At 36.7% G+C, this 13,998-nt stretch overlaps 2 protein-coding genes and 1 long non-coding RNA gene across 6 annotated transcripts in view; 2 read left to right on the top strand and 1 right to left on the bottom strand.

The window, feature by feature from the left end:
• The window catches only part of LOC107267562 (dynein heavy chain 1, axonemal), a 60,432-nt gene that overhangs the window by 10,740 nt on the left and 35,694 nt on the right, over positions 1 to 13,998 (top strand). Inside the window, exon 23 of the mRNA XM_025084905.1 lies at positions 1,163 to 1,254. Within this exon, the coding sequence (XP_024940673.1) occupies positions 1,163 to 1,254 (92 nt within the window). The remainder of the gene's footprint in view (positions 1 to 1,162; positions 1,255 to 13,998) is intronic.
• Positions 3,079 to 13,998, bottom strand: part of LOC107267571 (thyrotropin-releasing hormone receptor) — a 25,292-nt gene continuing 14,372 nt past the window's right edge. The window contains exons 2-4 of the mRNA XM_015739473.2: positions 7,122 to 7,326; positions 6,907 to 7,012; positions 3,079 to 6,089 (exon numbers count right to left, since the gene is read on the bottom strand). Coding sequence (XP_015594959.1) covers positions 5,858 to 6,089; positions 6,907 to 7,012; positions 7,122 to 7,326 — 543 coding nt within the window. The 3' untranslated portion in view covers positions 3,079 to 5,857. The remainder of the gene's footprint in view (positions 6,090 to 6,906; positions 7,013 to 7,121; positions 7,327 to 13,998) is intronic.
• Positions 5,959 to 13,974, top strand: LOC107267572. Of its 4 annotated transcripts, XR_003059610.1 has the most exons (9): positions 5,959 to 6,136; positions 6,980 to 7,044; positions 7,117 to 7,360; positions 7,431 to 7,609; positions 7,869 to 8,082; positions 8,175 to 8,731; positions 11,814 to 12,082; positions 12,218 to 12,367; positions 12,437 to 13,974. It is a non-coding gene; the product is annotated as an uncharacterized LOC107267572 (long non-coding RNA). The 4 variants fall into 4 exon arrangements; XR_003059609.1 differs by having other exon boundaries at positions 7,431 to 8,082; XR_001537639.2 differs by having other exon boundaries at positions 7,431 to 8,082; positions 12,212 to 12,367.

Genomic DNA, 13,998 nt, shown 5'->3' with positions numbered 1-13,998 from the left:
AACTCAGAGCAGTGCTCCGAGAGAAATTTCATTCTTTTCCGAGGGTCGAATAACTTCTTACGTTGAACGAAGAAAATTAGAAAGTCACGACCGAACAAGTAGCAGAACCCTCCAAGCAATATAGAACCCCTCTATATTAGTAAGGGTTGGTAGTAATGTAGTATGAAACCACTCGAGTCAGCCGTATTGCGCATCATTACAAAAAGCACCCTCTGTTGGTTAGGTTTCTTGCTTTGCATGTTTCCTTATATTTAAATTTATTTATTTTTTCTTTCTTTCCCTCCACTCAAATAACATTGTCTGTGTTTCGCAGGGCGATCGAATATTCATTGAACCATGGACGAGTAACGGGTGGCTCTTAGGAAAACGACACCGAGGGGTTGCTCGGTTGGTTCTGGGATATTTTTAACCTCCGCCTGTCTATCAAAAAGCAATCATCTTGCGATCGTACGTCGAAGGAACAATGAGGTCAGTTCGGTGATTGATGTTACCCTCTTGATAATATGGCCGCCGTACGTTCTAGGCTCGAGTGGGGACGATGACGGCTGGAGAGACCTTTAAAGGGTTGTGCGAAATTGAGGACACTCCAGTGGCTTCCGTCTTCCTTGAATTTCTCAAGCAATCCTTGGCGCACTGGACGGCCTGAAAATTCCTGTGGCCAGCCTTACTCTATGCTTCTAGGCATTTTCGATTGATCAGGATTCTCCACTCTCCTATCTGCCTTCCTAGCCTTTTTCTTCAACAGACAAGGAGTCATGAAACACACGCTGTCCTTCCTCTGTCTCGTATTTCAATAATCTCTATTATTTCTACAAACACTATTATTCCACCCATCGAATGAATCAGGTTTCATTTTATGTCAGCTACCTTGAAACTCAATCAAGAGTTTGCATTGCATTGTATTATGATACGCAGTAACAATTACTTGTGATTAAATCAATTATCACAAAAGATTACTAAGAGGTTCGACAATTCGAATTTATCGAAGTTTAAGTGAATTCTAATTCACTATCTCTCTGGGTAATGAATATTCAACTGTGAAATGAAATTGAACAATTTTTATAGTTTCTGTCAATAGGAAGAATAAAAGGAAATCAATATCAATTGACAAGTACACAGTATTCCTTGCGATTGTAATACAATAAATTTTTCTTATTTTCAGAATACGTCAGCAAAGTAATCCAGCTGTATGAAACCACTGTGGTACGTCATGGCTTAATGCTGGTGGGACCCACAGGATCAGGAAAGACAAGGGTAATATTACATATCTCTATACGTTACACAAGTCCTACCACTGCTACTAACATAGGTCAGATACGTTTTCTTATTCCTGCGAGTTCTATATTTTCCTATTTCGCCAAATTTATGGAAACCGTCTTCCCTTGTGTCTCATGTAATATTACTTGAACACAAGTCATCGCACAACTGGAATCTACCACTCCGAACGAGAAATAACTTTTTTTTTTTCTGGCATTGCCGAAATTCAGAGTCAGCGGAATTGGAAAATGGAAATTCTTTGAGGAAACCGAAAGTATTTACCTTTGATTCGATATACGAAATGTCAATCCCGTATTTTTCTACTGGGTTACGTATGAGGAACATTGATATTTCAAAATTCTAAAAGCAGACCATCACTTGCTCGCATCTGGAAATATGAACATACGTTTATGTAGGATTTTAAATATCCTGGCAGTGCTTCTTCAAGTTCAGTTAACTTCATACTGGATACTTGAGCGTTTGTAATTTCCGAGCAAATTATTTCTTTAAATTAATTTTTTTTTTTTCAAAATTATCTCTCTCGTACGAACAATTGAAATTCATGTTTAATGCTCATAATCTTCTCAGTCGCTAAATTCAATTTGATTTAATTGACTTTCTGGGGCTTTAATAGGTAAATGTTTCATATTACATTCATACAGAAATTTCACATGAATTTAGTATATACGTTCAAGCTTATACCTTCGGCATTGCTAATTCATAGTTTCATTAGGAATTTCAAGAATTTTCCAAAAAAAAAAGAAAACAGTACTCGAGCATTTCATTACGGTCGTATGAAAATGATATTCCCCATTTTCAAAATTCTCTCAGAAAATTGTCTCAAAAACGGCATATACCCTTAATCCACATCGTGGAGAATCAATTCAGCAAGTTTTATGAGATAACAAGCGGTTACGTGATTTTTCTTTAAATTCAATAATAAACATCAAACAATTTCAAACGATTGTCCCTTTTTGTGCTTTTATCCTCTCTTCGCGCAGCCTAGATGCTCGTTTCTTTTTCTACCAAGTAAAACGGGGTATGGGCTCGTTATATGATTTTTTCTTTTTCCAAATAAGGTCTATAAGGTTTGAAGGAAGCAATACGGTTACGTAATACGACGTTACTGCTTACGAAATATAACTCTTTATTGATGTCAATAAATTATGGAGCACATGGAGGAATATAAGAAAAAAAATATATGTATATACATATATACGTACACTTATACGGTATATATACTTTGGGTACGTTAATTGGGTTTTTGAATATTTTTTTTTTTCTTTTTTTTTTCATTGAATCATTGAAAGTTAACCCCTTTGAACGGCAGAATTTCGTCTAAGCGTATGACGTAACCACAACCCAGGGCATCAATGTCGCTTAATTAGGTTAGTCTCTCGTTAGAGACATCAGTTGTTATCAGATATAACGTGTTTGGTTAATAACATTGACTTTGGTAAAAATACCGCGGTATAGGTACACGTGTAAATGCAGCAGGTTCGCTTTGTGTATAATTAAATGAAAATTAATTTCAGGGTCGATTCAGACATTCATTAACGTTTCATTGGTCGGAAATGAACTAGTCTATTATTTTCATTAAATCTAGAATTAACATAGAGCTCATACTCGACTTAGATTACGTACATTTACGACGTCACTTTAGGTTATGTTAGACTAAAGTTAGGCGGGTCTTCCTTCTGCGTAACGAGATCTTAATTAAACTAATATCTAGGGCTAATTAATTTTCTTATCATCATTGGATTTCTTATGAAACTCTCATTGGGTTCTTAGCGTCACTTCCGGTTCACAATTTATGTACACTTTTTTTTTTTCTTTTTCCGTTTTTGATATTTACAGATTTACAAGAATGGTATCTTTTTTTTTTATTCTTTTTCTTTCTTACGCAACAATTCCTTTGTATATTTCCGGTACTTTTGGAGCGAGGCTTCTTTCAAGTAGGAATTTTTACAAATTTTATTTCTGGAAGAACAACAATTGTTTTTTAGTCTGTCTGCGCTGGCTTCACGCTGCAACCAATTTTGAAATGTAAGACCAGAGATGATTCTATGGGCAAAGTTATTTCCTTCCTTGAAGATGAGAAATTTCAATATGGTTTTTTTTTTTTGGGTCATTCTTTCCTTCGTGTCGCCATAGTTCCCACGATACGGTACTAGATTCTTGGAAAATGTGTAAGGACAGGCATGTGTGACGGCGAATAAATTTACATGGGATTTTTCGTTGCTGGGCAATATGGGCGATTCATCTGATATTCTCTTTTTTTTTTCTTTTTTTTTTCCGAAATAATTCTTTGCGCACGTGATTGGAATTTTCAATTTAATGAAAAACAAAAAAAGCTATATAAGTTTACTTACTCGAGAATTCGTGAATTCAGATTTCTGTATTACTTTTTTTTTTACAATTTTCGAGAAATTCTCTTTTTCCTTAGTCAAATATTCATCATTAATTAGCATTAAGTGATTACTGTCTTGAGTCGCGTCAGGAAAAGGTTTTCTTGTTTTCTTCGATTCCTTCCCGTTCTGTAAAAGTTTTATTAGGTTTTACCTTACTGTGAATTATTCATGCCGTTTGTTACGTTTTCATTGTAGCGAACCGGAAACTTTTATTTTTAATCGCGACTCTGACGTTGATTTTTTCGCTGAACTTTCACTTTTCCGACTCCTTCCTTACGAAATCCATGATAATTTTATCCCTTTGAATCCGTGATAAGGGTCTCACGATAGGGGAGACGATGGCGACGGTTTACTGTTTACTTTTAAACTTTTCGCACATTTCTCGAACTCACTTTTTGCCTTTTAAAACTTCATCCCATTTACAGTATCTGTTAATTGTCCTCCCGCGATTGTCTAATCTTTCATTTAGCTTCTCGAGCTTTGATAAAATAATTGAAAATTCGATACTTTAATCCGCATAGAGACCAGCTTTGTTTAACGAAACAACTAGAATAATTAACTTCAATGTTTGTAAGTAAAAAAAAAGTTGAAGGAAAAGAAGAATATCAATCATTAAAATCATTATAAGTTTCATAGCCGTCAACTTGTGGAATATTTAATGTTCTCGATAAAAGTTCAAGGATCAAGGTCACGCGTGAAGGGAAGTAAAATGAAATTTAGTCTGAGTAAACGAAATTATGCAATGAGGCTACTCAACGGTATATTTGTATACAGATACGAACGCAATGATCAACCAGACCGTTAAAGCAGAAATGTAATGGCTTTCAAGTTCTTCAAAATTTTTTTAACACCCGGCAGCTTATACGTACACAGGTATATAATCTTCATATGGACATAAGCCATGGCGAGGCGAAAGAATATTATTTTAAAAATTGAACCGCGCGTGACAGAAGGTACGCCATTAAGGGGATTCAAGATGGTAGCAAAAAGAATTATATGAGAAATGTCAAAGAGAAAGAAAATTATCAAAAAGTTTTCTCGAACAAAGTGCACCGACGTTATTTTTTGTGATAGGTACAAAATTCATTTAGGTCCCGACGTGTCAGGAAGATGCAAGTTATGAAAAATCCTCACCCGTCGATAAATCATTTTATTGTTCCCAGGTGTAGCCTGTCGAACTAGTTTTTCCATTTTGCTTTGTCATACCTATGGTTGTCCTCCAGAAACCCTCCATAACTTTTTATCTATTGGAATATTAGCATATCAACCCTATGGAAATGGACGATCCTTTTTTTTCTTATACGAAACGTCGCGACGGATTCGACGTCTTACCAAGCGTCTCAGTATGGCGCTGTTCGTGATATCGATCTAATATTGGGTATACTGCCGAACCATTTTGTCCGTACTTAACACACTTTTATCATTTTATGGAAGAATCTTTTCTAACCTCAACATAGTGCTCGCATTTGATGCGTCAAGTTGGCAAAATTGACGGTCGACAAAATATTATTGATTCATATACAATTCGCATGTCGTTCTTATCTTTTTAGAATTTTCGGTCTACTTTCACCTGAAAGATCCAAGTACGTTTAATAGTTTTACGTTAAACAATGTTTCTCGATTATACGTAAAAACATAGAAGAATAGTAAAGTCAAGAATTAGTGACAAATGTACAGAATTAATAATCGCAATTACAACTGTGAATTTCGAGGTTAAAATATTTCCAGTTGCGTTCTACGATGAATAACTCTGTAGCGAAGAATTCGTACGATTTCACAATTCGCCGTATTATACATTTCATATTTAAATATTTTATATACATATATTCCTTCTATCTCACAGTCGAATTTCAATTGTACATAATTGCAATTAATCAACAATTAATCAGCTGGACAATTCTTCGTTTGACTATGTCAGAGTGTCCTTTGAATCTTGGGACTGACGACGTCACGACGCACCGATTGGTCAAGAGGCCAGTCCCACGCGCATGCGCTGTACCTTGTAGTCAATTGCATGCCGGTAAAAATGTCATTCCCTACGTTACTGAGTCTTCGGTCCTTAATATTAAGCTTTATAAGTTTCATTTAACAATGCAACGAATTTATTATGGATTAACTGGCTCTCTTACGGTCACCATTATAACAGTTTCCGTACGACTTCTCAAGGAGCGCGTGTAACGAAACGCTAGCTATATATACCGTTGCGGATTGCAATGGTACCTCGTCAGACTCTTCAATACTTTGCGTAGTAGTTGCTCGAGACAGCGTCGAAAAGTGATGCCGCACATTGCGTAAAGCAGGAAATTGATGCTGAAATTGGTGTAGTAAAGAAGCATGAAGAATTGTTGTAGACACCACAGCAGAGCAGGTGTGTCCTTCTTCGCAAGAGTAAAGAAGAATACGCAGAGTCGAATGACATAGCTGAAAACAAGAACAAGAGAATCATCCACACCAGCAGGCCAGCCTAGGTGCGTAAATATTAAAGATCAAATAATTTGTTTGAAAAATCTTGATAATTTCTTGTAAGTTAGGGCGGACCGTTACTCGTAAATGTAATCTAACCTCACTGACATATGGTTAGGCATGTTATTTGAATAACGTTAGATTGTGACAAAATAGATTCGATCCTGTGCTACGTACTGTGCTTAGAATATTAGATTTAAGAGTATATATTAAGGCAACAGCCTAATATAAAAAATGCTGAGCTTGGGAAGAGCTTTGTTATCGAGAATCATTCGATAAAAATATTTCGGCCTTATAACTTCATGTACTTCGAAGAGACATAAAGGCTCCCTTGAATTTACGGTTGCGTGGCTCTTCGTCTCTATACTTATATTTTTTTTCTTTCTACGCTGTAACTCCACGTTAGCTTCTAATCCTTAAATCACACCCCTCTCTTTCGCCGAGAAACGAATGAAATTTTATGGCTCGATCGAACCATAAAATTTTGCTTCGTCGATGATCAACTCACGTCCCTTTTAAATATATAATGAAATTTTCAAAATTTTGTAAAAGTGTTTGATCAGCTCATGTGGCTATAATGAATTTCTACGTCAATGGATTCAACGATATATATTCCTGATGAAATTCTTGTTTATCCCTATCTCTCCCTATAGCATATACGGTAGATAATTTAAAACTTGAGCATAGGTCCGAAGAGCTTCGTTCTCGTCGTTGAAGTATTATGAATAGAGATTTTAATGAAATAACAGCCAAAGGCTAATTTGTATTTCCTTACCTGGGTAAATTCAGTAATATGAATACCGTGCTGATTAATAGGAGCATTTTAGTGATGCTTTGTTGATTCCTAGTAGAGACCAGGTTCCTGGAGGAGGATCTCACGTCTGGAAAATAGAGTCAGGGCGCGCTCGTTGAGGTTTAATTTTAATTTTCATATTTTTATTCTCGACTCAGTGTCAGCTCCTAACCATGTATATTTAATTTATAGCTTACGTATACATCGGGCCGCCACCTCCGGGATTTGATAGGTTGTTCGCGGCGTCGACGTCGCTGCCGTCGTAGGCGGCGGCTGGTGACGTGAATGATGGGAATGATTACTCTTTGATGAGTGGAATGATTGTTGGGATGGCTGCCGTCGACCGCCAACACCAGGATCCAGTGTCAGTCCTGCTGGTCCATTATTACTGCTACTGGCACTCTGTGCAGAAATCGATATAGGTATCATTTCAAAGGTGCGCTTAAGACTTGAATTATATTTTTAGTGAAAATTTATGCATTTTAATAGGATTTACTATTTTACAGATCACTATTATTTGAGGGGACACATTATTAAGGTTCAGATAGATCTTGTATTTATGAACAGATCTCTCAGTTGTCAAAGAAGCATGGTAATCTTTTCTTGAAGAGTGTAAAAAAAAGTTTGCAGACTCGGGTGTACGTGTCTTGGCAAACAGATATTTCTCATTTTCATATTGATTAAGGTGATTACTGAATCCTGTGTCTTGAGAATACGTGATTTTTAAAAAAATTTTAGTTTTTTTTTTAAATGTAGATCGTTGCCGCGCGTTTGCCATTACTTATTTATGTTACATGGTGGGGGAGGGAGTAGAATTCATTAGAATTTTCTTACATATTTTATAATATTTACTTAAATCCTAAACAATCATTATTTTTCAAAGTACACGTGACCATGTGGCCTAAGTAAATATTCACAGTAATGCATATTATTAAATATCACAGAAAATCCAATTAATTTCCAAGAGAGTCAACGAAGAACGGAAGAGAAAATTGCATTTCCCACGTAATTTATTTGAGCCTGTAACATCACGAAATATTCAGTTTTCAAGGCTCGCGCAAGAACATTTTAATTAACTACGATTACATCGGCTCATATAGTAAATATTAGTTCAATCTATCATTCGTTAACCGTATTATTCACGTCGATCTTGCTCAGGTAATTATTATTCCATTGTAATATCTCCCACCCTGTGGTAACATTCCTGAAATATTTTATTTTCTGAATAAACTAATATGTCATAATTGTAGATTTATTCAAGACGACAATGGCACACACTGTACAAAAAGTTCTACCATAATAATACAGTACACACCCTAATCTTGCTTTGCACCCTTTGCACTTGGTATAACATTAGAATTATGATGATAAAATTTGATTTACCCTCTTTTATTATTGACCATTATTTGTTGCTTTTAATTGGAAAAAAAAAACTTTTAAAAAATTCGACTACTTTCCCATAAAAGTTTATACGATAAATAACACCTAAGAAAAACCGGATAGAGAATCGTGGTTACTCGGTTTCGCCTCGGGAAGTTTCGGTAAACAGGCAGATTTTTTTCATTTATTACCTTTTTGAATTTATACCTGTCAGTCGTTATTTGGATCTCGAGTGCGCGGGTCAGTTGATTATAATGGTAGAGCTGTTTTGAAGTGCTTACTTCAATTACGGATTTCATCGCTTTTCTGTAAACTGGATTCTGGAATATTGCTGAATCGACCATTTTAAATGGGAATTTGATTTTGGATCGATGAATGGACCACTTGATTGACAGCTGAATATTCGTGGACCAGGATCATCGGATCGGTGAGTACCCACGGGATCGTGGTTTATCTAAATTAATTGACCTTCATCTGTGATTTCATTCATTTGAATTTTCTGCTGTGCAGCATTGAGAATCATAATGGCTGTCTTTTTTTTCCGAATATTTTTGGAATTTCTGAATTTATCCGTTTTCAGAATAATTTACGCTACTAAGCTTGACGTCTGATTAATTCATATTTAACTATTTCTTGTTACGTAAAGGGCTCCTTCCACCCTGTCGATTTAGCTCGTGAATACAGGACCGGCGAAGGTAACGAAATTTGGATACCCTCATTGCCAACACTAACGATAACGAATAGAGCTTTCCTCCAATCTCACGTAACCCGTTGGACTGACTACTAATGACGATATTTCGTGGAAATGCTACATTCGACGTTCTCAATGGGTTTGTGTGTTGGAATTAAATTATCTTGAATCAACAAACCTCGCTGGTCCTCGACTTCAATTGAATTCCAATTAGTCAAGTTCAACGAGAGTGTAGAAAACAGTTAAGACGTAAATTCAATTGAACAGTATTGTACATATTTTTTTATAATTTACATTAAATCAGTATCCGCTTAAACAGCTTGATGATGACCGACGCAGATCTTCTTTGTGGGTCCTAAGTCCTTTCAGGGTACGCCACGGCTAGCTAGGTAGCTAGGGGTCGGTTCTTTTTTTTTGATATCCTTTATAAATGTAATTTCATTATCTCCTTAGTTTCTCATTAAAAAATATTTACCTTTATTACGTAACAACGTGTTTTATGGGATTATTTTCTTTGAGCGTTAACTCGAGTATAATATTGAAATGCTATGAAATTGAATCGCAAGGGGGTCTTTATTGGCTCGTTGACTGAGGTAAAATCGCTGTTTCGACGCTATACCAATTTTTAATATTCTCACGTGAAGTTGACATGACTATTTTTTTGGATTTGCTTTATAAAACCAGTATGGATGTCAAAGGCAACTTGCGACTTGGATAAAACTTGATTAAAAGGTGTAGTGGGAATCTTGTTATTCAAATTGTATGCAGAAAAACTTGACTAGGAATTTTGTATATTATATATATATTTTTAACTTACTGAATGAAAAATTTGAACAGTATCTGGTGTATGTATTAGCAGATTGGTGAAAAAAAATTTCATTGAAGTCTCTGATTATTATTATTATTTTTTTTTAACTAATGGAAATTTGTTTGAACGTTTACCTAAATTGAACGAGTTTTTGTAAAAGTGAAGTCTAAATGAAATTCCATCGCTCGCGTGATTTTAATATCATCAATCCTTCTCTTTGGACGATTAAATTCGGCTTTAGGCTCACAGAAGTTTACTATTTCGAACAATTAGTTAACTTATTGATGGCTCCCTTATTTTTCTCTTTTTACAGTCACTGTAGTACGCATATGTGGATCCCAAGTCCAGAGCTGCTTCTGTACTGTGTAGGTAGCAATGCCAAAGTACTTTAATCCACGTGGGCTTAAGCTCTACTAGACTTGTCGCTGTTAAATACCTTGTCTAATTTATTAAGGGTTCTTCGTCCGGTAATTAATTCACCCTGCAAGGCTCCTCACTTACTTTAACGGAGAGGCCTTTAAAGCGAACCAGTCCAGTATTAAAATCTCTTTCTAAAAAAAAAGTGTGCGTGGTTTTATTCAATTAATCGCAAAAAGCAGTCTAGCGTAACGCAATCGATTTGCTAGGAGATGCAAAAAAAAAATAATTAATTGAAACTCAAAGAATATTTTAGGATTACTGGTTTCAGGAATCAACTCTTTCTGCTATGTCTAATACTGTATTCGTTCAGGGTTTTTTTTTTCTCCAAGTTACTTGAAAGTTGTACATTGCCACGAATTCCTGTATTTCCATGTAACCCAATTGTTATGTGGACAAGTTGATGATAGGATAGGGGATGTATAGGGTTATTCACAGCAAACGCTCCACCTGAAGTTGACCACAAATGGGTGATTTCATCAATCAGAAGAGTCCGATATTATTAAAGGAAATGAAAGTTAACGTCATAATATTATCAACATCAGAATCTTTCATGTGTTCAACAAGCTTGCACTGCCTCGACTAACGGTATCAACGCGTATAACGCGTATAACTAACGGTTCAATTGCGTATAACTTCAGCCAGTGCTTTTCTTGTGAATAACCCTGTATATATTCACAGCAATCGCTCCACCTGAAGTTGACCACAAATGGGTGATTTCATCAATCAGAAGAGTCCGATATTATTAAAGGAAATGAAAGTTAACGTCATAATATTATCAACATCAGAATCTTTCATGTGTTCAACAAGCTTGCACTGCCTCGACTAACGGTATCGTTCAGTTGCGTATAACTTCAGCCAGTGCTTTTCTAGTGAATAACCCTGTATATATATAGTGTAATTTTCCAAGTAAATCATATAATAATTTGTCCATCTAATCTACCGAAGAACTTGGACCGATGACGTTTTTTAATCCTGTCTCGAGATTGCTCTTGATTTGTATCTGATTGTTTGGTTGGAAACAGTGGGTGCAGTTGGGGGCGAGAAAAAAGAAAAGTTAACTAGTCGAATTGTGCCAGAAGGGTTGACGAAGTGAAAAAATTGTTTTTCGCGAGAAATCGCCTCTTAGCGAAGCTCCACAAGAGGTCTAGTCGTGCTGCGAAATATGCCGCAGGCATTTGCAAAATTGCCAAGCTACTTTGCCCTTCCACGCTGCCGTCGTTACTGGGAATTCCCGATTTTGATTAATTTTGCCGAATAATTTTCTTCTCCTATTTCGTTTATTATGACTTGACTGGGCAGTGTTTTAGGTTGCTTTGCATTAGAAATTTTTCATTTGGTGAATACTTATTATCCTATTCCACTCTTACATTTTTACGGAGTAACCTATATGTATTGGGTCTATTATTTTTTTGGGGGAAAAAAGGCAATACGTGAAAAAAAATATTGAAGCGATTTTAATTTACATTATTGAAAGCTTGATTGAGATGGAGGACGAGGTGCGCGAGAGGAACCAATCAAACATGGTGGATAATATACCTATTGGCACATGTAAAATTCTCATTGGAATATATATAATTTCTTATTTCACAGGCAGATTATCCATGGATAAATAACGCGGCGAATTCATCGTCGGTAAAGTCTTATAGACGGGAAACCCTATTAACTTTGAGCCAGTCATACATAAATATGGATCTGTAATGGGAAGTCGACTTAACCTGACTTTCGGGCACGTCTTGGAAAACTCTTTCGCAGAAAGTTAGCGCAGGGTGTCTCGCTCACGCTCTCGCGCCCTGCCTACAAGAGCGTCTCGCTCCGACTCACAGCGATGTGACGAAAATCCTGAATTTTCAGATTAAGAGGTGCGTATAATTTTTTACAGAGCTTCAAGCTTCTGGTTGACCAAGTCAACAGTGTTGAGTAATTTAGGTTAGGTAGTCTCATACGTGTCTTGAACTGTGGTCAATGTTCACCCTTAATTTTTGAATAAGTTACAGCGCCTACATAACATTGTCGTCTGCCTCGAGTTAATTAAATCTTGGATTATCTTAATTTTGACACTTGGTCGTGGGTTCCCTACTAAACGTGTAATCACGAGCTGACGCAACAAACGTAAAACTTTGATATACGGCCGAGCTGGAAAAGAGGTAGTTTTATTAAAGTTCGCAGACAGTTATCCTTGAGATCAATTGACGTACTTATGTTTCTTCTTTTAGGTTGTTTTTAAGGGGTTTGATCGTCATTAGGAGCACCGAGGTCCTTTTCAAGAAAATTCTAGTCACGCGGCGTTACATAATTTCCAATAGAAACCCATATAACTCCAGTGGATCGATGTCGAACACAGCGGGAATGTATCGTGGGTTCCAGAGGGTCATGACGCTAGGCTGCTGATGCTGGACGTACGATGATTGATGGGCGGAGAGTGATAACCAAGGGCGCCAATCATCCCCTATCGTGTGATCAGTCCGAGAACATCAGCGGGCATCGCGTCTATTTGTCATTTTACTTTCATTGCGACGAGTATTTACTAATGGTATTATCATTTGTCGCTGATGGTAATACCAAGATGGCGTCGACAGGGTTTTAGAGAACGAGAGGGAGAGACACGAGTTACATGAAAATACATATAAACCCTTATGGCTGAGACTACGTTATACTTGATAACGATAAGGAAGTAGAGCTCTTCGTTTGACGTAATGGCCTATTCTCAATTGTATCCAATGAATCGAGGATTAAATTTATTTGCTGCCACAGAAATTTATCACTTGAGTTAAACAACTCTCGTTCTCTCTCGTTGGGGTAGCTCATCTTGTATTGGGAGAAGGATGGATATCTTTTTTTTTTCTGAAGGGGATTCTTTATCACTACCACTGTGCTGTACAGTACTGATTGAACGAATTGAATCAGTGTATTCGATAATGGATTGAATTGGTATATTTTTTTTGGGGAAAGTGAGCTATTTTCTTTCATGAGACTTTTATACGCATGAATGGTATCGTCTTGCGTGGGTGAAATGTTGCGCAGGGTTAGTTAAGAGCGAAGGAGCGGACGACGATTGGTCGAGGGGGGAGGGATGCTGGAAAATAAAAGTGGGCGAATAACTTTGGGTAGTGTATTTTGAGAAAATTTTCAAAGATCTGACAATCGATTCAATCAAAGGAATTGACAGGAATGAATGTTATCGAGGGATCTTCTCGGGGTGGCTTTTACTCTTGGCAACGTGTCTCTATGATAAGCTGCCATATATCATGCGATTGATTGATGCGATAAAAATGATACCTAGTAAGGCCATAACTGTTCGTTGGTATAAAATAGGGATGACCGATCCAACATTTTTATGGGAATATTAAATTTGAAATTTATATCAATTTCATATAAAATATCGTTGATCAATGTTCTTCCGTACGTCCAGTACCTGTCAGTACTGTCAATTTAAATTTGTAATCGGTTTCAGCAATTGGGCCTAATTTTATCAAAAGCTGCACTCTGCTCGTGGCTCTCTGACGCTTTTATGAATTTTAATAAGAAACATGGAGCGCAGTGTATTTGTCCTTTGTACTTTGTGCTTTGCTGTGTATGTCTCTTTTTCAAGAAAATTACATATGGCGTCGTACGTGTTCAATCAAGGAACGTAAATATTTCGCGACGGTGCTTACGTTATCGTCTTTAAATTTAGTCCTTTAATTACGTCAGGATATCGATCCGAGCTTTACGCGCTTTTGTATATGCATAATGCATGGGGTAAATACGCTTATTCCCGGGGAGCTAAGGGGGGGGG

The sequence above is a fragment of the Cephus cinctus genome, unplaced genomic scaffold (assembly GCF_000341935.2).
Source record: "Cephus cinctus unplaced genomic scaffold, Ccin1 Ccin1_scaffold0412, whole genome shotgun sequence".
NCBI lineage: Eukaryota > Metazoa > Arthropoda > Insecta > Hymenoptera > Cephidae > Cephus > Cephus cinctus.
Note: the sequence above shows the minus strand (reverse complement) of the source record. Positions and strands in the feature narration are given on the sequence as shown.